At 41.3% G+C, this 24304-nt stretch overlaps 1 protein-coding gene across 1 annotated transcript in view; it reads left to right on the top strand.

Annotated features, from left to right (window-relative positions):
• Positions 1-3719: 3719 nt before the first annotated feature.
• Positions 3720-24304, top strand: part of ntsr1 (neurotensin receptor 1 (high affinity)) — a 47247-nt gene continuing 26662 nt past the window's right edge. The window contains exon 1 of the mRNA XM_071473013.1: positions 3720-4388. Within this exon, the coding sequence (XP_071329114.1) occupies positions 3720-4388 (669 nt within the window). The remainder of the gene's footprint in view (positions 4389-24304) is intronic.

Genomic DNA, 24304 nt, shown 5'->3' with positions numbered 1-24304 from the left:
TTAAGCTGCAAAGGAAATGACTCCAACTGAGGAATTCAGATCAGATAGCGATCTTCAGTCTTGACCAACGGACAATTTATCTTTCATGTCACACGGTCCACTTATATGTGGACTGCAGGACTGCCTGAGCTATTTGCCAGCTGATTAATTCATATTTATATATTTCATGGCACCAGGTTTTTTTTGTCACAAACTCAGAAAAAATGAGGGCATGGAAAACAGCTGGAAAACATATCAAATGTTAAAATGCTGGAATTTTATTTTTTATGAAAAATATTTCCTAAAATAAAACAACACATTTCAAAAATGTTGGGACAGGAAAAGTTGTGTGGAACACCTGGTTGAATATCTCACAACTAATGAAGTTAATTGGCAGCAGGTCAGTAGATGATTGGGTATAAAAGGAGGCTCCCAGAGAGGCAGAGTCTCTGTGCAGTGAAGATGGGGAGAGGTTCACCACTCTGTGAAAGACTGCATGGGCAAATAGTGCAGCAGTTTAAGAATAATGTTCCTCCATATAAAACTGCAAATAATTAGTGAATTACCATGTCTACAGTTCATAATATAATTAAAAGTTTCAGAAAATCCAGAGAAATCTTTGCGTGCAAGGGACAAGGCTGAAAACCAGTATTGGATGGTTGTGATCTTCAGGTCCTCAGGCAGCACTGCATTAAAAACAGATATGATTCTATTGTGGAAATCACTACATAGGCTCAGGAACACTTCTGAAAACCATTGTCTGTGAACACAGTTCATTGCTTCATCCACAAATGCAGGCTGAAACTCTATCATGTAAAGAAGAAACCATATATAAACATGATCCAGAAATGTTGCTGACATCTCTGGGCCCAAGCTCATTTAAGATGGTCTGAGGTGAAATGGAAAACTGTCCCGAGGTCTGACGAATCAAAATTTCAAATTCTTTTTGGAAATTATTCTGAGCGTATTACAACAGCATGGCTCCGTAGTAGAAGAAACTGGCCTGTCTGCAGTCCAGACCTGTCACCCACTGAAAACATCTAGAGCATCATAAAATATGACAAAGGAGACCCTGAACTGTTGAGCAGTTGAAATCCTACATCAGACAAGAATGGGACATTTTTCTTTTAAAACTCCAGCAGCTGATCTCCTCAGCTCCCAAACGTTTACAGATTGTTGTTAAAAGCAGAGGTGATGAGCACAGTGGTAAATATGACCCTATCCCAACTTTTTTGAAATGTGTTGCTGCATTAAATTGAAATTGAGAAAATATTTTTCATAAAACAATAACATTTCAGCATTTCAACATTTGATATGTTGTCTTTGTTCTGTTTTCAGTTAAATATGGGTTTCATGGCATTCTGTTTTTATTTACATTTTACACAGTGTCCCAACTTTTTGGAAAATGGGGTTGTATTTCATCAAGAAAAAAAAGAACTTGGGGTGAGGTTTATTTCATTTAACACCACTGAAATGCAGCCTGTGTATAACTTTAATACTGAACGGTTTTTATGATGAGTGACTTGATGTTTATGTGCAGCTGATGCTCAAGGGAGGAAGTGTTTTTAGCAGTTGGGACAGCATGTAGCTGGTATTGTTTTCACCTTGTGAACATCAACATGTTGACAGGTGTCGTGGCTGTGTGATCCCATCAGACTGTCCTCCTGTAACCAACAAGCCCATGGGTCGTCTGTCAGCAGGTTATTATGACCCATAGTTAGGTTCTGTTGCTATGTGACATCTAGTGGTTGTAGTAATGATGACAGGAGCAAAGGGAAAAGCACAGTGATGTAGTTTATAGAGTGACAAAGTTCACGTCAGGAGGAGGTTGGGGTGGATGGATAGGTCAACAAAACACAGTAATGTGACTCAGGAGAGCGGTGTTCGTTTCCCATGTGAAAGTAGCAGTGTATGTTGTTTCTATTATCTATGACCATTTGTTGTTTTCACTGTAACCATGACAACAAAGATCGTCTAATGTTGAGGACGTACTTATTTTAACCCAAATCACCATCTTTTCCTAAACCTAACCAAGTCATGAAGGTAGGTATGCTACTCTGGGTACAGTTTGCATGTTTATTATTGTAACCATGACAACCAAGGTCCAGTACACTGGACCTGCTCTGGACCTTACACTGGCTGCTGTAGAGGCGCTATTTCTGGAGACACTGCTATGGGTCGTATCAGAGGGTTGGTGTTGTTCAGGTTGGAGGACTGGTGAATCAGGTTGGAGGAGATGTTGTGATTAGTGTCAATAATAGTGACAAATGTGTGTAAATGTGTTTCATGTTTCATGAGTCACAAATAAACATATTCACAAATGTGTATTTTCATCTAAAATATCAACTGTATATAGCTCTCTGGTTTAGTCATAAAAGATGTTCTGCCAAAAAGACTCGAAGACTCTATCAATCATTAAAACAACTGTATGTGATGTCAAAAGAAAAGACAGGTTTATTTTTTTAATATTTTGAATTATGTTAGGACGGACAGTCAATGAGCCCATTTATGTCACAACAAACACTAACTGGATTTCCCAAAATTGAAACCATATGAAAGTATTACATTAAAAGTATTATAGTAAAATAGTAAAACAAATGTATCAAATCAGTAAAAATACAAGGAAAACATAAATATATTGTACACAGAAAGATAATAAACACACATACCAACGGACAACAGAGGGTTAGTGAGCCAAAAAGGCCTGTGAATAAAACTGAGTCTTTAACCCCATTCACTTCTTAGTGCATGAGATAAGGAAAAAAACACTAGTTAAAAAAGACATCCTGTCCCACAGTAAACGTCGTTTGAGGCACCGCAGATATTAAGTTTGTTTTGTACATCCACTTATCCTCAACTGGACACAGGCCAAACTGTGACCAGCTGACAATCATTATAGTAAGTATATTGTTGTATTCCTCTGTGACAGCCTGTCAGGCAAACACATTGAACTCTGTGAGAGACACTGGCCCCACACCCTGAAAACACAGGGATTTCCTATTTAAGAGGAAGGGCATTTGTTCACAGTGTGAAGAATGTGAGCAGCAGGTTGCTGATGGCTCAGCAGATACATGATGTTATATTATAGCACATGAACACACAATGTGTCACAGTGACTGTGTGTGTCTATGCATGAAATACATGATTAATACAGGAGCTGCGGGCTGTAAGAATTGAAACGATAAAAGAAGATAAATTTCTTTAGATGAACCACATAGTGTTAAACTGTGTGTGAAGAGATGCTCAGTGTGTGTGTGTGTGTGTGTTTGTTTGTGTGTGTGTGTGTGTGTGTGTGTGTGTGTGTGTGTGTCCATGCAGTGGTCCAGTGATAACAACACTGCTCCACACTGAGACTGGATCATCAGCACTGAAGACACAATCTCGACTGTAGCCTTGAGCACCATTTAATAAAATGGAGCGGGGTCTCCAGCTGAGAACAGCTGGTGCACAGGGAGAGAGGGAGATCAGGGTCAAAGTAAAAATCAAAACCTGCCCATTTGAAATCTTCATTTTTGTTGGTCCTTGGCGTTATTGTTGGTTTCCGAGGTGACACATGAATGGACAAAGAGGCAGCTCCTCTCTCTGAATGGCTGTGCGTCATCGCAGCAGCGCCAATAGCGAGCACGCCTCCTGTGCTGCCAAATATTAAAGCTGCTCTCCTCCGACTTGCACACACTGAAACCGTCGTACTCCGGCTGATCATCACTGTCTGCTCGGTGCTAACAGTCACACTTTCCGCAATGGATTTAAACTTCACGCTCCTTGGGCACGATTTGTCGGGCTGGAGCGCGCTGGCGCAGACTCTCTTTGGGAATAAGTCACTGTCCCCGTTTGATAACAGCACTGTCGCTTCCAGTCCGGACGAGGAAGACTTAGAAGTCAACACGGACGTTTACTCCAAGGTTATAGTCACTGTCATCTATGTGGTTCTGTTCGCTGTGGGCTCTCTGGGGAACTCCATCACCCTGTACACACTGCTGACCAAAAAGACCCTGCAGAACCTCCAGAGCACCGTGCACTATCACCTGGCGAGCCTCGCCGTGTCCGACCTGCTGATCCTCGTCCTCTCCATGCCCATCGAGCTCTATAACTTCATCTGGTTCCACCACCCGTGGGTATTCGGGGACACGGTGTGCAGGGGCTACTACTTTCTCCGGGACAGCTGCTCCTACGCCACCTCGCTGAACATCGCCAGCCTGAGCATGGAGCGCTACATGGCCATCTGCCACCCGTTCAAAGCCAAGAGCATCATGTCCCGCAGCCGCACCAAGAAGCTCATCAGCGCCATCTGGCTCGCGTCCTTCGTGCTCGCCACGCCGATGCTCTTTGTCATGGGCCAGGAGACGCGTAAAGGCGAGAAGATATGCACCGCCATCGTCTCTCCCGTCACCATGAAGGCTGTTCTTCAGGTTGGTGTCTGTAAGGGGTCTTATGGCTGGTTTGTTTTAAAGCTTTTACGCGCGCGTCTCCATCGCTGCTCTTTACGCACTGACACAGATTAAAGTGAACATGTTAATGACTCTAGAGTCTCAGCCACGGTAGTAGAGAGTGTCAGGGTGATTTTGTTCGGCAGTGTCCATACATGTGTGCCATGGTTGACAAACGATTGACAAACTGTGCGGGTTTATGCGCGACTGTGTCCCCAAAATTCCTGTCTGATAAGAAACTGAATCATAGTTTATTCAGAAGTTTATGCAGAAGTAACGCTGATTTTTAAAAAATATTAAAACAAATTAGCGAGTTGTCAGTAAATCCATTTCTCTGCAGATTAATTTCTTCCAGGGAATGAACGAGGCAGACACCAACATCAGCAAATACTGTTAAATTAATCAAACATGATGCTGAACACACAGGAAATTATCCCATTCTCTGTTTTCAGTTTAAAAAAAAATCGTTATGGGGAAAGAAGAGAAAATAAGATTATAAACAGAGTGGACAAGCTGGCAGCTGCAGTGCTGTACAGGTGTGATGGTTTCTAAAGTGAACTGTCCTGTTGGCTTTTCCTATTTATGACCAATCTATTAATCGATCATCAATCAACAATTGACTATTTTCAAGAAAAAAAAGTTTGATATTTTCAGCTTCTTAAATGTGAGGATCTGTTGTTTTTCTTTTGTTCTGTTGCAGTAAAGTGAATATCTGGGTTTTGGACTCTTGATCACAGTTTTTGCCTCTTAAAGGTCCAGATTTACTCTTCTTCTGTGTTTTATCTGAAGTGTTGATCTCCATCAGAAGATATATCTGTGGTTTTAAGAACCAAAAACCATCTCAGTGTAGTTTTACATCTCCTCTCTCAGGCTTCTCTCTGGAGCTCTAGTAACAACAGGTCAGTCAGTCAATCAGAGGAGAGGATCTGAGTCTATCTTCTTATCGACTGACTGTTTTCTGAGTGATCAAATAAAAATATAGCAGATTTCAGGTAAACACTCAGAGAAACCAAATCCTGCAAGGTTGGATGGTGGGTCCAGGTGGGCGGGGCTTGGGGCAAGGGTGGTGACTGCTTAGTTGTGACATCACAAAGTTCCAGAAGTCCTGATGGCTGGTTTTAAGGCTCAGTTTCTGAATACAGGCTGTGTGCATTTCTCTGTGGACTGAGGCTTTGATACTTTCACAGTATTAATATAGAACCTAGACCTGCTTTATAATCAGAAACACATGGACATCTACCTATGGACTGTGTGGAGCTTTAATAAATTTAATAATTAGATTAATTAGATTTACTAAGCATCTGATTTTCTGAAAAATAAATGCCGGATTACAGGAATCAGAAGGTGTGGCTCAGTGCTCACACAGTGACAAAAAACAGCAGTGTGTTGGTAATCAAAAAACTGACATGTTCCCATGAACAGTGGGTATTCTGCTTTTTTGGTTCATATTTTACCTGTTAACAAGTCGCACTAAATAATAATAAACTCCACTGAGTTAAACAGTTATATGGAGTTACTGGTAGCTGGCAGAGCTCTGCTGTCATAGTGTTGTCACCAACACTGGACATTTGTTATTTCTGCTGCTTGGTCTGCTTGAGTAAAGGGTTGAAAATTGTTGTAGTCTGAATTTTTTTTTCATGGCTGGAAGAGTCTTTGAGGATTTTGGAAAGACCTTTAGAGCAGCAGTTAATGCCATTAAATGACCTTCTGGATGTTGCAAATTATATTCCAGAAAATATGATGCTTTGAGCTGTGTGATACACGACAGGCACAAACTGGGGCAATGTGAATTTTATTTATTTATTTATCTGTCTGCCATTTAGAGACCAAATGATTAATTGATAAAATAATCAGTAATGGAAACGAGTAATTAGCTGTAGCCCTATGTGCTTGTTAGGGAGACATGTGGCTCAGAGTAAAGACCTTGTGAGTCACATTCAGTCTGTGGGTGAGAAACAAAGAGAGAGACACACAATACTCTGAGCAGCCCCCTCATTTCTCCAGACTGTCCCCACCGCTCCCGAGATGAATGGTGCTGCTCCGCAGGTCGTGGGTCGTAGAAATGATTAGGCTTTGTTTATAATGCACATACTTGGCGTTGACCCTGAAGGCTGGCAGAGTCCTTGGTGTTCTAATTTGCTTTGTGAGAAATTGGAAATAATTGGGTGAGGTGTTCTGTGGACACTTGGTGTGAGACAAAAGCAGGAGGGGATGTGACAGCAGCAGTGTCACCATCATCAGTATCATCCACCGTGCCTGGCTTCCCTCCCTCCTGCTTTTTGACACCACTCTTTTTCCCTGGTTGTCTTGTTTGTCTTTGTGTGTCTCTTCTTTTTCTGTGCGTTTGTCTCCTGTATTCATCACTGCTGCGTGACAATAACTCACTGAAGCAATGACAAGGTTAACATTTCTTATCTTCGCTGGCATTGGAGAGCCAAGTAGTCTGGAGATATGTTCCCACACTGGAGGTCTCAGCCTATAGAAATCACATCAGACTGTGTTTTTTTCCCACTTAACATAAAGAAAGGAAAAACAAATACATTATATCATCGTCGTCATCATCATCATCATCATCATCATTATATGACACACACTAACAGAGAGGAAACAATCACATTCCTCCCATAACATCTTATGTGTGTGTGTGTGTGTGTGTGTTTGTTTGTGTAACTGTGTGACAGTATGTGGATGTATGAGGCTGTTATGGAGGGTCCCCAAACACTGTGTGTGTGTGTGTGTGTGTGTGTGTGTGTGTGTCAGAGAGAGAGAGAGAAAACTGAAGTGAAAGATGAGGAGGTCTGGGGGAGGAGGGGTATTTATGTGTAGATTTATAGGAGGAGCAGTTCTTTGAGCAAAACTGTATCTAAAAACATCTGAAATCTATTACAACGTATTACAACCTTCAAGGCTAAACTGTCACAGATCTTCAATTGCAAGTGAGACTGCAGTGACTGTATACATCAGTGCAGCAGGGATAGGTGCTCTCTAATCAAAGCTGACAGTCACAGGTGTAGAGGTGCTGGAGCAAACAAGAACGATGCTTTGCCTTTTTTTTTCTCCAAGTGATGAAAGAAAATCTCCACAGTTCACATGATCTGGTGGACATTTATATATTTTTTATTATACATTATTTATGTTTCTAAGAGTTTGAAGATCCGATCATTGCTAAATTTTCTGTCATGAAGAGAGCTGGTAGCCTCTGAGCTGCTCAGTGATGAAATGGTTAATTAGTAAAGATGAAAAGACAGAAAACATCCTTTATTCATCCCTCAGTCTTCTGACATTTCATTATCTGTGATGATTCCCACAGAAACACAACAGTGTCAGACTGTTACACTGGAGACCACAGGTAGCTTGGCTTAGCCTGTTAGCTTGGCTATGTTTTCATAACCTAGCCTGTTAGCTTAGCTATGTTCTTATAGCCTAGCCTGCTGACCTACAACATCATGGTATCATCTGATGTCACTGAGCTGATGTTTGACTGATGCTGCATCATATTCACATATCACATATCCACATCGTCTTCAAACTAATCACATTTTCTTTGTTCTTACAGTTTGTGGTGGCTGGTGAGCTATGAATTGACCAGTAACCGCCACCCATAGTGATGTCATTAGTGTCTTTGCTTGCACACCAGAACCTTGGTTCCCACATTGTTAATTAGGGACATGCACAATGATGTCACTCAGATTGAACATCTGTTTACAATGATTACTTTCACTTGTGTCACAGAACAACATATCTAATATTACAGCTCCTCCTATTGGCAGCTCCAGTATTACAACACAATACATGACAGCGACCTAAGCAAATCACTATCTTATTACTTGGAAATCTTATGTTTTCAAGAGAAAAAGTGAATTTTTTGTACATTTAACATTGTTTTTGGTGTAAGTTTTGCCTCTGATGGTGGAGCAGCTGGTGGTGATTCAGCCATTGTTGTGTTTACAAGACAAAAGGTGATAAATCGTCCTCTAACATCTTCAGAAAAATAATCAGTGACAATTTTATTAATAAATAAATATTTTAATTAAATTTTCATTCAAAATGAAATAAATCTAGACGAAACAAGACAGAGTCACCACTGAGGCTGTCATCTGTCGTTTAATTAAAAGAGAAAACACTGGCAGATAAGTCAGTGATGAAATTGTCAGTTGTGGCTCTAGGGAGAAATTACTATTTACTCCACAGTGTGTTTTTGATGGCTCATGTATTAATTACTGTACTTTATATTGACTCTGACAGTCCGTTACTGTCTGTCACTGACTGACTGTGGTGAGATCATTTCAGCCTGGTTCCAATACACATCAGCTAGTTTCATTAATATTTTAGAACAAAGTCTAATTTATTTTCTTTCACAATTTTTTCAGCTTTCTCACTGATATCTAGAAAAGTTTTATTACATACAGAAATAGAACTCTTAAACATGTGCGTATGTAAAATATCCACTGAGACAGAGGAGTGTATGAGGAAGGAAGAGGATAGAGGACTTACTGAGGAAGAGGATTTGGATTTGTGTTTAATTTCATCAGAGTTTCAGGATTTAAACAAACTGAAAGTGAAGTGAACTCACTGCAGCTGATGTTCAGTTCAGATGTTTCCACAACATTTAGGTTTTGCCTGCTGTGGGTTCAGCTTGGTGCCACTGTGTGCACTTACCTTGGCCTGTGTACCTGTGAGCTTCTTTGCTGTTGTTGCACTGAGTGGTCTCCTGCTGTGCAGCAGTCTCTCATTGGGTTGCACAAGGTCATGCTGTTGAGCAGCAGGATGAGTTTTAACTGCAAACTATTTCTCCTGGCATCTACAGTTCGACCATCTGAACACTGTTATCTGCTTGATGCAGTACAGTTCATCTCACACACTGCAGGCAGAGTGACTTTCTCTGCATGAATCAACTGATGGCCCAACTCACACGTGATATAAAAAGCGCGGACAATTAGAATTCATGTATCATTAGTGTCAATATGAGTATTAATATGTTTCCTTCAAACAACTGTAATGAATGCAGAAGTCTCTCAAGAATAAATTCTGCATTTGTGATGTCTGATTGTTTAAATCATCACACTCAGCTCTGATAATGAGCATTTAGTCTGTTGCCACAGTGCAAGATTTCCTATAGGTTGTGCACACACACACAAACACAAATGCAGACACACAAACAGATCTTTGAATTTAAATGGCAGGCATTTCAATGTAATTTTCTATGTGAGCCAGTGTCTCTTGGTGGCAAGCAGCATCAGGCCAGTTGGCAGTGTGTCTAGGGCAGTGAGGGCATAAGAAAAAGTTGTCCAGGCAACTTTATGGTAATGATCTATGGTTTGGCAGCAGCCAATCAGAATGTATCAGTGCTCTGTACTCTATCCTCAGGTACAGTCTGTCAATTGCATGGTAGCCCCGCCCTAATGCATCCCCTGCTTTACGGTCTATTTTCCTCATCATGTTGTATTGACGAAGACTTGAAACTAAGGACTGAGACCATAAACTCATCAGGACAACATTTACTGAGGTAATAAATCAAGTGAGAAGTAGAGACATTTTCCCATAGACTTCAATACAATCAGACTACTTTTTACAACCAGTGGAGTCGCCCCCTGATAGGCATTAGATAGAATGCAGCTTTAAGGCTCTTCAGCATCGACTTCACTTTTTAGACCCAGAGTCTACGTCCAGGTTCATAAACAGTGTGTGGGACCAACTGACAGACCAGTGTGGTCTTATAGCCAGTGTTAACATGCTCTGTTTCACTGCTGTTAATCAACTTTACCGGTTAATAGCTCACATATGAAGAAATAGGCAGACATTGACCAGTTCATTTGTTATGTACATTTCAGTCATCTGAAAATGGAATGGCATCTATGTAGACTAATGCTACAGTATGCCTCTGGAAATATTACAAAAACAGTTTAATTGAAGCTACAGTTCAGTACTTTTAATCACCTGATGTCAGTAGACAAGGACCCTGATGCAGCCACACTGCCTGCACTGGCTGTATTTTCACCTCTACAAACCCAGCCCACTGTATCATATCCCCACATGTACACTATATATTAAGCTACATGGTCCCTTAACTACGTCTGTCAAGCACTCAGAATAACAACTCAGCACGCACACAGATGCTTCAAATATTCTCTTCTACAAACTCAGAATTAGGACTGAAGGTTGCACCAGATGCCTCCAGCAGCTCAGCAGGTGTATGTGTGTGTGTTTGTGTGTGTGTGCATGTCTGTCCTTCCTTAGGCTAATATGAGCACAACTTTATATTTGCATGTTCATGTAAATGCAACTGTTTGTTCACCTGCTGATGACAGGTTAATCCAGTAAAAGCTGAGGATCTGATCTATCTATTTGGGATTTTGTGTGAGGAAAAAAATAGGGATGAATGAGGCCAGTGTTATGTATACTGAGACGGACGCACACCACCTCAGACCTCAGACCCTCCACCTGAATGCCAGACATTCTCCCAGGGTGCGGAAAAACAAAACTACTGTGGGGGCTGTGGTAGACTGACTGAGGACACAGAGTTGGTCAGAGGTCACAGACTCAGAGAGGTTTATGAGAATGGTGACCAGGGATCCTCCACAGTCCAGGGCAGTGAAACAGTCACAGGCTCATGGCAAAGCCACTTGCACCCTGTGAGAAGAAATTTTGTATGTCAGTGGAAGGAAGGATACATATAATCCCTCACAGTCAGAGTGGTTTCTACTCAAGATGTTTCCTGGTCCTGATGACAGGATGAGCAAGATGCATGGCGGCCATATTAAACCTCCAGCAGCATTTCAGAAAATACAAATTCTGAATCTTAACACATGGCTCTCTGTTGTGATTCCTCCACATCATTAGTATCTAGTCCTCCCAGCAGTGTTTGTGAAATGCACTAAGGCAGCTGTAGGTCCACTCAGGTGGTGAGCCTCTATCGCCACCTCACAGCAGTGTCTCAGAAACCCTTTAACCTCCTGCTGTTTCACATAGCTTGTCCTGGCTGAGGAGAAAATGTTGAAGGTGGTTTTTCAGTCTTCTCATTGGACTGATTTCACCTGCGTTCACCAGAAATTTTAAACTGTTAATGCAGAGCATGATTCAGAAAAGACAGCAGATGCTGTCTCCAGTAATAATCAAATCAAATCAAATCAAATCAAAGTACTTTAATGATCCCAAAACAGGAAATTGTTGTGTTGCAGCAGCAGCATAACTTACAATATGTACAATACAATACAGAAAGTAACAAAAAAGATTAACACAGCTCAAGATGAACAGTGATTTATTGAAAATAAGTTGTCAGGTATAACCTGATTCATCAAAAACAGAGGTGCTAATCTGAACGTCAAGGAAAGGTGTGGTTCATAAGCTCTACCTAAAAACTCAACAACTGTGGTTGTCTGCTAAAACTCAGTGCTGTCTTATAACTCTGTGACTCTCCTCTTCTAAACATCCTACAGTAGATCCGGTCTGACTCTTCAAAGAAACCAGTCCAGACCATCACAATCACAACAGAGCCTGTTCTGTTTACTGCCACCAGCAGCAGTAGCTGAACTTGAATGACAAATGGAGGTTTGATCTCACAGACAAAATCCAACCAAGTGATGTGAAGCTTCTGCATTTATTAGATTTTATGTGTGTAAGACCCAGATACAACACACAGTTCAACAGTTATAGTTGGTAAGGACCTTTATTGACACTGCAGCAGAAACCAGAGTGGGTAGGTAAGACAAAAGGTTCAGATTTCTTTGGCAATGGATCTTAAGATGTATGAGACAGACCTAGAGGCTCAGATTAAGTGAGATCAACCAGTCACTCACCTGCTTTCTGAACCTCACCCAGCCACAAAAACAGGCAGACAGGGACTGAAGATGCTGAGGCAGATCTCATACTCAGGGAGACAAGGCTGAGATGATTTCCAGGGTTCAGACAAAGAAGGTAAGTTGGGGACAAACAGGGTTGGCAACAGTGAATCAGTCCAAAGAATAGGCTGGAGGCTGGGGTTTGTTGACTGTGTGAGTGTAATCAGGAGCAGGTGTGTGACCAGGTGAACACAGCTGGAAAACAGGGTGAATGGAAATTGACTGAATGAGAGCTGGATGACTGGGATACAGACTGTGACATGAACTGTTGTAAATCTCTCTCTGCAACACTCATGTACACGAACCACACCCACTGACAGAGGACCTGGTTACATGTAAAAGGATCATAACAGTTTCAGGGTGGCTGTTTCTTCTAAATACCAAGTCTTCTCCACACTGTACAGGCAGAGTCTTTGCTGTTACTTGTTGATATTTGATCAGTTATAATTCTTAACACACTCCTCATAATGAACCCAAATTTAATGCTATTTACAGCTGGTATTTATTCTGCTAACACTTGTATTTACACTTACTCTCTATATATAGTAGTTTGCATTATCAGTGGCACCGTCCACCACTCCCATGGAAGTGGTGCACACATGCAGAGACTAAAGCATCCACACCGAGAACAGTAACTACAAAAATAACTAGACTTTTTTTTTTTTTATGGTTCTAAGTCTAACAACTAAAACCAGCTAATAGTGGCTGAAACCTCATGCAAGTCAAACATCAGTGTTACTGGCTGCATGATGTCCTCCTGCTCTGTGCATGTCAGCGATGACACCAGACAAGAGCCAGATGTGTTTACATTAGTGACTGTTTCTGTTTGCAGTTATAAAACCATGTGGCACGTGGCGAACAGCCTGTGCAGAGACATTGGTCTAAACAGTGTCAGCATCACACAAATATTTGGATTATTTCCTGCTGAAAGTGAGATAGATGTTTGTTTATATATGAAGAACCAAGTCATGGGAAAAATGAGAGTAGTGAGCCGGAGAAAAGGAACAACAGCAACAATCAGTGAGTGTGCTTAAGTTACTTAAGAGTCATAATTATAATACATAATACATAAAATTAGAGTTTCTTTGTTTCATAAGGAAAATGATAAAATCAAGGACTTGGTTGTCAAGTTAGCAAAATAATCAATGATAAATAAAATCCTGCACACTGTCTAATTTGCAAGGATTAATTAGTGATGTTTGGGAGCTTGAATAAAAGGAGTTAGTGTGCAGGACTTTGTTATTTTGGATTCATTCATCTGTCTCATGAAATAGCTAGAATACATCCCAATTTCCTTTGTCCTTATTCATTTTCTCTACACTCCTCTTGTGACCCATTGATCTAGTCTGCCATTATGAAGGATGCTCCAAGGATTGAGTCGGGATCTTCATAGATCTCTTATCAAACACTTCATCAGAACTAGTCAGTGACAGGACACAGCTGATCAGGCTGATACAGGACAAACAACAGAACTCAGGTGCAATGTTACCTCCACTGTTTAGATCTGAGGTGTTTCTGATTCACATGTTAAAGAATCTGTGTTAACTGATCAACAGAGGAGCCACAAAACAACTGTGATCATTCATCAGAAAGTATTAAATCTGGTGACTCGTACACTCATCATTTTCTTTTACTGTCTTTTGTTCTTCACTGGGATTATCTCATGGTGTCATCTCCATTCAGTCACATTTCACTCACATTGTAGTTTTGATGTGAGGTCTTTAATTATAAGACATTCACAATCTGGGTTATTAAAGAATGAATATCAATAACTGCAGACACAATTACATTAAGAATAAAACACATCGGTGCAGTAGAAACAGCTCAGGTAGACTCAGTCCATGTGGTTGGTCTGATCTGTTTTTTCAGATTTCATTTTGTGATCCAGCTGTGATCCAGTTGCGGTCCAGCCTGTTGTTAATGAACAGTTGCTTCTCACTGTCGTCACATGTAAGACACACCTGTAGCTTTCAGTATTCCTCTCTGACAGGACGCTGGTTGGTCCAAACCACTGTGGTTCGGCCAAAAATTAACAGCAGGATGGATTCTCACTTGAGAATGAACAGAAGAAGAAAAAGTTCAACAGGATAATCTTCACTAATGACACCACTTTATGATGTTTGAAGCCCAAATACAATCAAAAACAGTAAAAAGCTCATGTTAGGTTATAAATCAACTACACCACGGTCACATGACTTCACCGTCACCACCACTAAACTTCAACTTGTAGTTTGATTTAGCTCTGAGCTCTTCTACAAAAGCCTTTCCTCTGACAGAGTTAGTAACAGTTTGTAGAAACACAACGAGGCTGTAAAGGTGGACTGGTGAGGAGGTCGGTTTTCATGTTGGACTGATGACGTTTAACCTCCGTCTCATTTAGACTCTTGTTAGCAACCGGCCTTTTTTAACAGACGGAGAAGCTTCAAGAATCAGGACTGAGGGATTTACTGACGGGTTTGATTTCAGAGAATAAAACTTAAAAATTTCTTGAGTGGCTGTTAAACACAGACCTGACTTCAGTCATCAACCAGAAACACATTCAAACAGCCAGAGACTTCAGAACCAGGGACCAGGAAGTGATAAAATGTGACTAATGTCCAGGTTTTAGGAATCAGCTGAAGAGGTCTAGAACAACATGGTGGACACTGATAAGACCCACACTGAGAAAATGTGCGAGCAGGAGGCTCTGAGAGAACATGTCAGTGGTAGTTATTTAATTTCAGGGTAAATTGGCTTTGTGTTTGTAATGTAATAGACTTGTGAGCCTCAGAGGTACCCGTAGGTAGCCTATGTGCTACGTGATACGTGATACGGAAGTAGAACAAGAAGCGTGTTCATGATGCTACTCTGTGTTATGGCTTGGAGTTGTACAGACGTAAAGTAAAGTTATGTTAAACGAAGTCGGTTGTCAAGCCTCTTAAATATAACATGGTGTCAGAAGTGAAGGCGGAAGAAGAGTGACGGTATGGCACAGTTTCAACCACCAAGTTTGTGTTTGCAAGGCAATCTTGCCGAAAACTGGAGGAACTGGAGTCAGCGTTTTGAGCTCTTCTGTACTGCCAGTGGCATCATGGAGAAATCCGAGAAGGTACAGTGTGCAAAGTTTCTTCACGTCCCAGGAGAAGAGGCAATTAAAGTATGTAATACGTTTGTCTTCGCGGACGACAAGAAAGACAAAATCGACGTGCTGAAGAAGAAGTTTCAGGACTATTGTGAGCCAAGGAAAAACTTACCTTACATACGCCACATGTTCTTCACACAAGCCCAGAAACAGTAAGAATCCATTGATTTGTATGTAACGGATTTAAAAAATAAGGCCAAGGACTGTGAATTTGGACAGTTGCACGACTCCCTGGTACGTGACAGAATTGTTTGTGGTATTATTGACGACCAAGTGAGAGGGAGACTGTTAAGAGAAGCAGATCTGACCCTAGAAAAAGCCATTGATATCTGTCGTGCAAGCAAAATAACAACCAGTCAAGTCAAAGCACTGACAGAAGAAATAGAAATTAACAGAGTACGGACTGTCAGACAAAAAGATAAAGTGAAAGCTAACACAGAACAAAATGAGTCAAGTTGCAGCAGATGTGGTTACAAGCATGGAACAAAAAAATGTCCAGCTATTGGCCAAACATGTAAAACATGCAACAAGAAAAATCACTTTGCCAAGATGTGCAGATCACAGCGTCGACAGCACCAACAGAGAAAGTATGTGCATGCAATAGAGCAAAGTGAGGAAGAAAATGAAATGTTTATTGGCATAGTCAGACAGGAGCATGAGAAACACGTGAGAGTGATGGGGTCTGCACAAACAGAAAACAAGGAAGAAAAATGGACTGAAAGACTGACAATAAACAAGAAAATTGTGACTTTTAAACTGGATACAGGTGCAGATTGCAATGCAATGTCAGTTAAAACCTTAAATGCGCTGGATGTCAGAGGAAAGCTCAATGTTAGTAAACTTGTTGCCTTCTTTGGCCAGAAGATAGCACCACTGGGCAAAAGAGCATTAACATGTCAATACAAAGGCCAAAAGCACAAGATTGTGTTTGAAATCACACAAGAAGATGTTCCGGCTATACTGGGAGGAGCCACATGTGTGAAACTTGGCTTCGTGAAGAGGATGCATGATGTTGGAAAAGAAAATGACGTTCTTAAGGACTATGAGGATCTTTTCACTGGACTAGGTTGCTTACCTGGTCAGCATCACATACAGATTGATCACACTGTTACACCTGTTGTGCACGCTCCCAGAAGGATTCCTGTAGCACTCAGAGACAGAGTAAATAAAGAACTACAGCATATGGAGAAATTGGGAGTAATAACCAGGCAGACAGAGCCGACAGAGTGGGTTAACAGCATGGTAACAGTGGTCACACCCAAGAAAATTCGTATCTGCATGGACCCAAAAGACTTAAACCAAGCAATCAAACAGACCCACAGAATAAGCAGGAACTGCTGAGGTTCATGGGGATGATTCAGTACCTTGCAAAGTTCATCCCAAATTTGTCAGACATCAGTGCACCTTTAAGAAAGCTGCTTGAAGGAGACACGGAGTGGCACTGGGAGGAAACACAAAAGAGGAGTTTTGAGCATCTTAAACAGCTGGTCACCAACGCTCCAACCCTAAAGTTTTATGATGTTAACAAACCACTGACGCTGTCAGTAGATGCAAGCTCAGAAGGCATCGGTGCAGTCATATTGCAGGATGGACAACCAGTAGCTTACGGGTCGAGGGCTCTCACTGACTGTCAGCACAGGTATGCACAAACAGAAAAAGAACTACTTGCCATTGTCTATGGGTGTGAGAAATTCCACCAGTATGTGTATGGAAAAGACATTCAGGTTGAGAGTGACCACAAGCCGCTGGAGAGTATTTTCAAACAACCCTTACACCAAGCTCCCATGAGGCTTCAGAGGATGCTGCTTAGGCTGCAAAGATACAGCCTTAAAGTCACCTACAGACCGGGCAAGGAATTCCATATTGCGTTGAGTCGAGCATTCCTCAATGAGCAGAATGAAGAGCTGCTGGAGAAAGAACTAGAGGTAAACATGATCACACATCATTTACCCATGTCAGAGGAAAAACTGCACAAGTTCAGGGCAGCAACATCAAACGACCTTGAAATGCAGTTACTGAAAGACATTACATTAAGAGGTTGGCCGAATGAAAAAAGTGCTGTACCAAAAGAAATTCAGCCCTATTGGACATTTAGAGATGAAATCACGCGCACATCTGGGCTGATGTTCAAAGGAGCAAAGCTCATTGTTCCATATCAGCTGAGACAAGAAATGCTTAACAAAATCCATGAATCACACATAGGAATTGTTAAGTGCAAAGAGAGAGCCAGAGATTTTTGTAATGGCCGCAGCTGTATACACACATTGAAGAGATGGTGTCACAGTGTCCCACTTGTAATGAGAACCGCAACAGCAACCCAAGAGAGCCGCTACTCTCACATCCTGTACCAGACAGACTGTGGGAGAAAGTAGGGACTGATCTCTTTCACTTCAAAGGATCTGAGTTTCTGCTTTGTGTTGATTATTTCTCCAAGTTCCCTGAAATAGCAAAGTTGAGAGACACCACAAGTAGTAGTGTCATAGTCGCACTGAAATCAGTGTTTGCCAGGCATGGCATTCCTGATGTAGTCATCTCGGATAATGGTCCTCAGTATGCCAGTGCTGAGTTCAAGGACTTTGCAGAACTGTCGGAATTCACACACAACACGTCCAGTCCTGGTCATGCTCAGTCAAATGGCCAGGCAGAAAGGACAGTACAGACAATTAAGAATCTGCTGAAAAAATCAGAAGTTAATGGTGACCCCTACATTTCACTGCTGGAGTATCGCAACACACTGCTGGAGGGAGTAGGATTATCACCAGCCCAGCTACTAATGGGACGGCGGCTGAAAGGGAAACTGCCAACTTCAGCGTCACTCCTTACACCAGAGAGTGCTCTCCGAGTACGCAGTCAGCTGAAAGGAAAGCAGGAGAAAACAAAAACTATATTTTGACAGACAAACCAAGACACTGTCCGACCTGCAGGCAGGAGAAAATGTCAGGGTGCAAAAAGGAGGGACCTGGCAGCCGGCAGTAGTCTTGCACAAACATGTCCAACCGCGATCATTTGTGGTTTGTACACCTGATGGGAGACTGTACAGAAGAAACAGAAAGTATCTGCGGAAAACTGATGAGAAAACCTTTCATGTCACAGATGCACAAGACCTCAACCTGAACACAGACTCAGGGATGAAACCATGCGAAAAAATGATGGACATGCAACACACACAGGTTCAGCTGAGCACACTGTGGTTGCAGAAAATAAAGAGACACTGAATGAACAATCTGAAACACTCTCAAGTCGAACCAGATCCGGTAGACAAGTGAGACTACCTGTTAGATACAGAGAGTAGATTAAGTAAATGCGAAAGTTAGTGAATGTGTATTGTTATATGTGTTATGGTTTCAGAGATGTTGAAGTACATGGTTGTCTAAAGGCAAGCTATTGTCAGTACAGTTTGAACCATTTTCAGTGAGTAAAATGTTTAGTTATATTTTATTTTGGTAAAGTGGTCATATTTAATAAGACATGTTTCCACAGGTTAAGTCAACAAAGGAACAGACTCTCACGCATGTTAACTTAAAAATGCATAAAAAAGGGGATGTAATGTAATAGACTTGTGAGCCTCAGAGGTACCCGTAGGTAGCCTATGTGCTACGTGATACGTGATACAGAAGTAGAGCAAGAAGTGTGTTCATGATGCTACTCTGTGTTATGGCTTGGAGTTGTACAGATGTACAGTAAAGTTACGTTAAACAAAGTCAGTTGTCAAGCCTCTTAAATATAACAGTGTTTTCCTTTCTGTTCTTGTGATAGAGAATTCAGGAGTAGAGATGTTTTATCGTCCCAATTATACATTTGGACTGAATTTGCTCCCATAAAGTAATAAATAGTTGAATAATAGCAGAGAGTTTGTGGAGTGGGTGGTAAAAAATGTTTGTTACTTTGTTTCAGTTGTGTAAATAAAGATGGACACTGCTGTGAAGAACCTTTATCAGTTTCTAAACCTGCAGACTCAGACCTCAGATCAGGTCCTGGTCTCTGCTGAAGAACCTTTCTTTGTTTCTAAACCTTCAGACCCAGACATCAGATCAGGTCCTGGTCTCTGTGAAGAATCTTTATCTAAGGAAGCTTTGTTAGGAAACTGGCAGATTCAAACATGACTGACAATGGAGGAGTTGGCTGTGATTAGTTCTTCTACCATATTTTCAAAATATAAGAAAATTCACTCACTGACTAAAAGCTGCTTCAAAGTAAGAGTTCTTCATTGAAAAGTAGTGGAGTCAAAAGTAGAATATCAGTCTTTAAGTGTAGTGGAGGAAAAGTCAGAATTTTCCAGAACAAATCAAACTCAAGTACAATACTGTAGTAAAAGTACTGAAATGAATGCACTTGTTACTGTCCACCCCTGCAGCTGGGATTGGCTTCAGCCCCTGACCTTAAAAGGGTGAGCAGTATAGATAATGAATTCATGAATAAAAGACCAAATGAAAAGATTCAAAGACTGAAGAAATAATGAAGCTGGATTTTTGATGTTGAAACCGATATCGACATTTGAGAGTTTTCATATAAACATCTTTTGGGAAGCGGAACATGCTGGAAACACAAAACTGATCGATTATCACCTTAAAGTTATTATGGTGATTTGTTGTTGTAGAAACAGTTGCCTATGTACGCATCCAGCACATGCAGAGCAACGTCAGCATTCATCTGGAGTCCCTGACGACCTGATGAATGAATCAAAGTCCAATAATGACTCACCAGGTGCTGTTTGGTAGGAGTGAACTGAAACAGTAAGGATGCTGCACACAAAACTGAAACAAGAAGCTGAAAGCTGCTTAAAAAAACCCTCTGTATATCTGTAAGTACTGCAGAGCTGGTGATAGTCTCTGTGGTTCAGGTTACACACAGTCCTTTGAACCTTTGCTGGTTTATTAGATTTATTATTATCTTTGACAAAGACATTCACAGGATACAAATAAACAAACAAACAAACAAAAAACTACTAGCTACTACTTGTTCTATAACTAGCTTGGTCTCCTATTGGTCAACACCCAATCTGCTATTGATCAACACTTGATCAAAGTCCAGTGAAAAAAAGCAGCATCCAGCAGGATTAAACTGAGTTTGCTCTAAGATTTTTCCACATTTAAGCTGGCCTCCTGCAGTTTTACTGCATTTTGGCAGAAAAACAAAGATTCAACAAGAGTCAACAGGGTTTTTTTTTTCCCTCAAAGCCTTGTGTTTGGCATTTCTGCACTACATGAACACAGTCAACTAAGGTCATGTGCTGATGTATTGGTCGGTCTCTTGGTCTCTAACTATTTACAAAGGATAGCATGTATGTAAAGAGTTGTTTACCTTTTTCCACTACTCATTTGTTTTTGAACCAGGACACTCTGTACCCATTGCTATTCCTTTTCAAGCACCAGTCATACTGTGATTTCCATCTGCATGTGGCATTTAAGAACATGGACCAAATTACAATACAAGACAATTTAGAAAATCACCACACCCTATACGGCTGTTTGTTTCTGCAGCACAGTGTCATTGTTTATTTAACTTTTCTGTGTATGGTGACGTCATACTTCACCAAGTATTCACACACCATTCAAGACAAACTGCAGCTGACAGATAAATATTAATGCTTCCTTATTTACACGGACAGTTCACAGGCATGAAAGGAGGCCTGTTAACAGCCCAAACATCCACCGTCTCTCAGGAGAGTTGTCAAATCGATCGAGGGTGAAAAGTTGAGCTGTGTAGGGGAAACATCTAAAGAAGGTGTGAAGCAGTGATCACAACACCATGTACAAGGAGCAGGTGGAGCTTCGGCTTCTTACAGCTGTTGTCAGTGTATGGTACATGGTGCAATCTCATCTGTGTTTGTCTGTTGTCACGGATGGGAAAGTGGTCTCAGACTTCAGGACTTCAATGCAATGTGAGCCAGACTAAACAGGTTAGTCTGTGCTCCTTGTCTCCTTCCTCCAAACTATCAATACTGAAACAATAAATGTTTAAAAATTGAAAAATCTGCAGGGTATGAAGAGGCAAGAACTGGTTGCAAACATTTAAAGGTTGTTTGCTCTCATCTCCTATAATTGTTTGGCCTAGTGCTGCAACATGAAGTGACATCTCATCAAAGATCAATGCTGGCCTGTTTGCTCTGCCCGATTGTGCATCATTCATTACTAAACTGAATGAAGCGTAATCTTCATAGCCACGCAGCAGCTGCAAACAGTATGTATATACATCTGTGCATGTGTGTTTATGAGCACACTGGTGGTGATTACTTGAGTTCAGGTTCAGGTCAGACACCTAAATATATCTGCTGCTGTGAAGATAACACTTAACAACACACACCATAAATAAAAACTTTGATGCATGATTTTCAACAGTTGACCAACAGCCTTTATCTGTAGACAGTGGTCAGTTGAAAACAACAGTCAGTTGTACAAATACATCTGACACCATTTTCCCAATGGGACAGTTATTGTACCATTAGCTACCAAGCTGCTAACTGTCAATTAGCCATTGTTGGAAATATTTTGATGTAAGTCGCAGTTTTCCCCTTCATGGTCTTAAATTCATCTGAGCTTTTAAAATGTTAATAAAACAGGCAGATCTCAATCTTTGATAGTACAGCTTCTTTTTTATGACCTTCTACAACAGGTTCTTTTCTGTGCTGTATTACATAAAGCAAAGAGGCATGAAAGCTGCCAACTTGTCAACAAACTGTATGAATATCACTGATGTTTCTATCAAAGGAGCTGAGCTGGATGCCGTCGTGCACATCCACCATAATTCAATTCAATTCAATTCAGTTTTATTTGTATAGCGCCAAATCATAATATACATTATCTCAGGGCACTTTACAGGGTAAGGTCAAGACTAGGGATGCACCGAAATGAAAATTCTTGGCCAAAACCGAAAACGAAAAATGAGGAAACCAAGGCCAAAAACCGAAACACTGAAAGAAATGATTATGTCAATTATATTTTCAGGTGATAAATTAAACCCGACGTGGAGAAACTCTTTGCAGATGCACCCCCTCTTGAAATTTCAGCATTGCATGTTTTGCAAATCGCTATTCGTGGGTCTTTCTCTGAGATAGTGAAATAAGTCCACACCGCAGACATGCTGACTCTTATCCTGTTTCCCGCATGCTGCTGGACGTGCTGTCTGCCGCGTGATCACAAGTTTCGGCCGTGTTGTTTCTGTGATTTAGGTCTTTCAGCTGAAAACTGAAAATGCACTTTTGGGTCATTTTCGGCCGAAAATTTTCGGTGGCCGAATTTTCGGTGCATCCCTAGTCAAGACCTTACTTTGTTACAGAGAAAAACCCAACAGTTCCCACAAAGAGCAAGCGCTTGGCGACAGGGGGGAGGAAAAACTCTCTTTTAACGGGAAGAAGCCTCCAACAGAACCAGGCTCAGGGTGGGCGGCTGTCTGCCTCGACGGTTGGGTTTAGGAGGAGATAAAAAAGGGGGGGTGGGGGGAGGAGAGAGGAGAAAAGAGAGAGAGAGAGACCAGGAACAGCTGTGTAGGTAATGGTGTTATCAGTAATGATGACAGATAACAGTGGTTAATAGTAATGATGAGTAGTGGTGGATCTGGATCCTGCTGCTCCAGAGGCAGAGATACCTGCAGAATGAGGAGAGAGAGAGGGAGGGAGAGGAGAAGTACAAACTGCGGGAGAGAAAAAATACAAAGTTAATGGCATAAAGTAATCGAGAGAGAGAGAGAGAGAGAGAGCGCGCCCAGTGAATCATAACCAGCATAACTAAGGGATGGGTCAGGACATACCCGAGCCAGCCCTAAAAAGTAAAAAGCTGCCAGTCAGAGGAAACGACTCTATATCTTTGTTATAAATTAATGAGAACGTTCTAAAAATTTTGGCCCAGAACTCTTTCAGCCTGGAACAAGACCAGAACATGTGGCATAAGTCGGCTGGCACCTGTTTACATCTAGGTCAAGTCGGATCGGCCCCCTGATACATTCTTGCCAGTTTGTCCCTTGACAAGTGAAGTCCGTGCAGCACCTTGAACTGTATCAATCCGTGTCTCACACATACAGAAGCAGAGTGTATTAGTTCCACTGCCCATCTCCAGTCAACATCCGATATGTCCAACCCTAATTCTTCCTCCCACTTCCTTTTTACACTGTCCAGGGAGGGGGAAGCCACCTTCTGAATATTCACATACAGCATGGAGACCATCCCTTTAAAAGTCGGATTCATGTCCAGCAGTCCGTTTATCCATCCACTTTGTGGTAACATGAGGGATGGGCTGAATGTCTTTTTCACAAAATCTCGAACCTGGAAATATCTAAAGTAATTAGTTTTGGAGGGGATTCCATAGTCCTTTTCCAGCTGAGCAGCGGACATGAAAATACCATCTTTAAAAAGATGTTTGATGCATTCCACCCCAGCTCTATACCATTCCCTAAGGGCTGGGGAAAACAAGTGATTGCCATAGATGGGAGCAGATAGGAGGGCATTTCTGTGCTCTGAATTGGACCCAAATTTTCAGAGTATTATATACCACAGGGTTGTTTGTGTAAAGGCCTTTACTTAAGGGCAGAGGAGCGCAGACCAGGGAGCGTAGGGACACCAGGCTAGATGCATATCTTTCCATATGTACCCACACTGGGGTTTCATCCTCATCTAACTCTGAGACCCAAAATAACAGTTTATGTATATTAGCCCAATAATAGTGCATATAGTTTGGTAGGGCTAGGCCTCCCTCTTCTTTCTGTCTCTCAAGGAACTCTCTTCTTATCCTGGGAACTGTTTTTTTCCAAATAAAGGTAGATGTACATTTATTCAATTCTTGAATAAATGATTTAGGAATGAAAATTGGTATCGTCTGGAATAGATAGAGGAACCATGGCATTATATTCATTTTAACAGAATTTATCCTCCCTGCTTATGATAGGGTGAGCGATGCCCACCTTTCCATATCTAATTTAGCCTTATCCAATGTTACTTTAAAATTATG

Source organism: Trachinotus anak, unplaced genomic scaffold (genome assembly GCF_046630095.1).
Source record: "Trachinotus anak isolate AG129_WGS33_773 ecotype Australia unplaced genomic scaffold, CSIRO_AGI_Tana_v1 ptg000043l, whole genome shotgun sequence".
Classification (NCBI taxonomy): Eukaryota; Metazoa; Chordata; class Actinopteri; order Carangiformes; family Carangidae; genus Trachinotus; species Trachinotus anak.
Note: the sequence above shows the minus strand (reverse complement) of the source record. Positions and strands in the feature narration are given on the sequence as shown.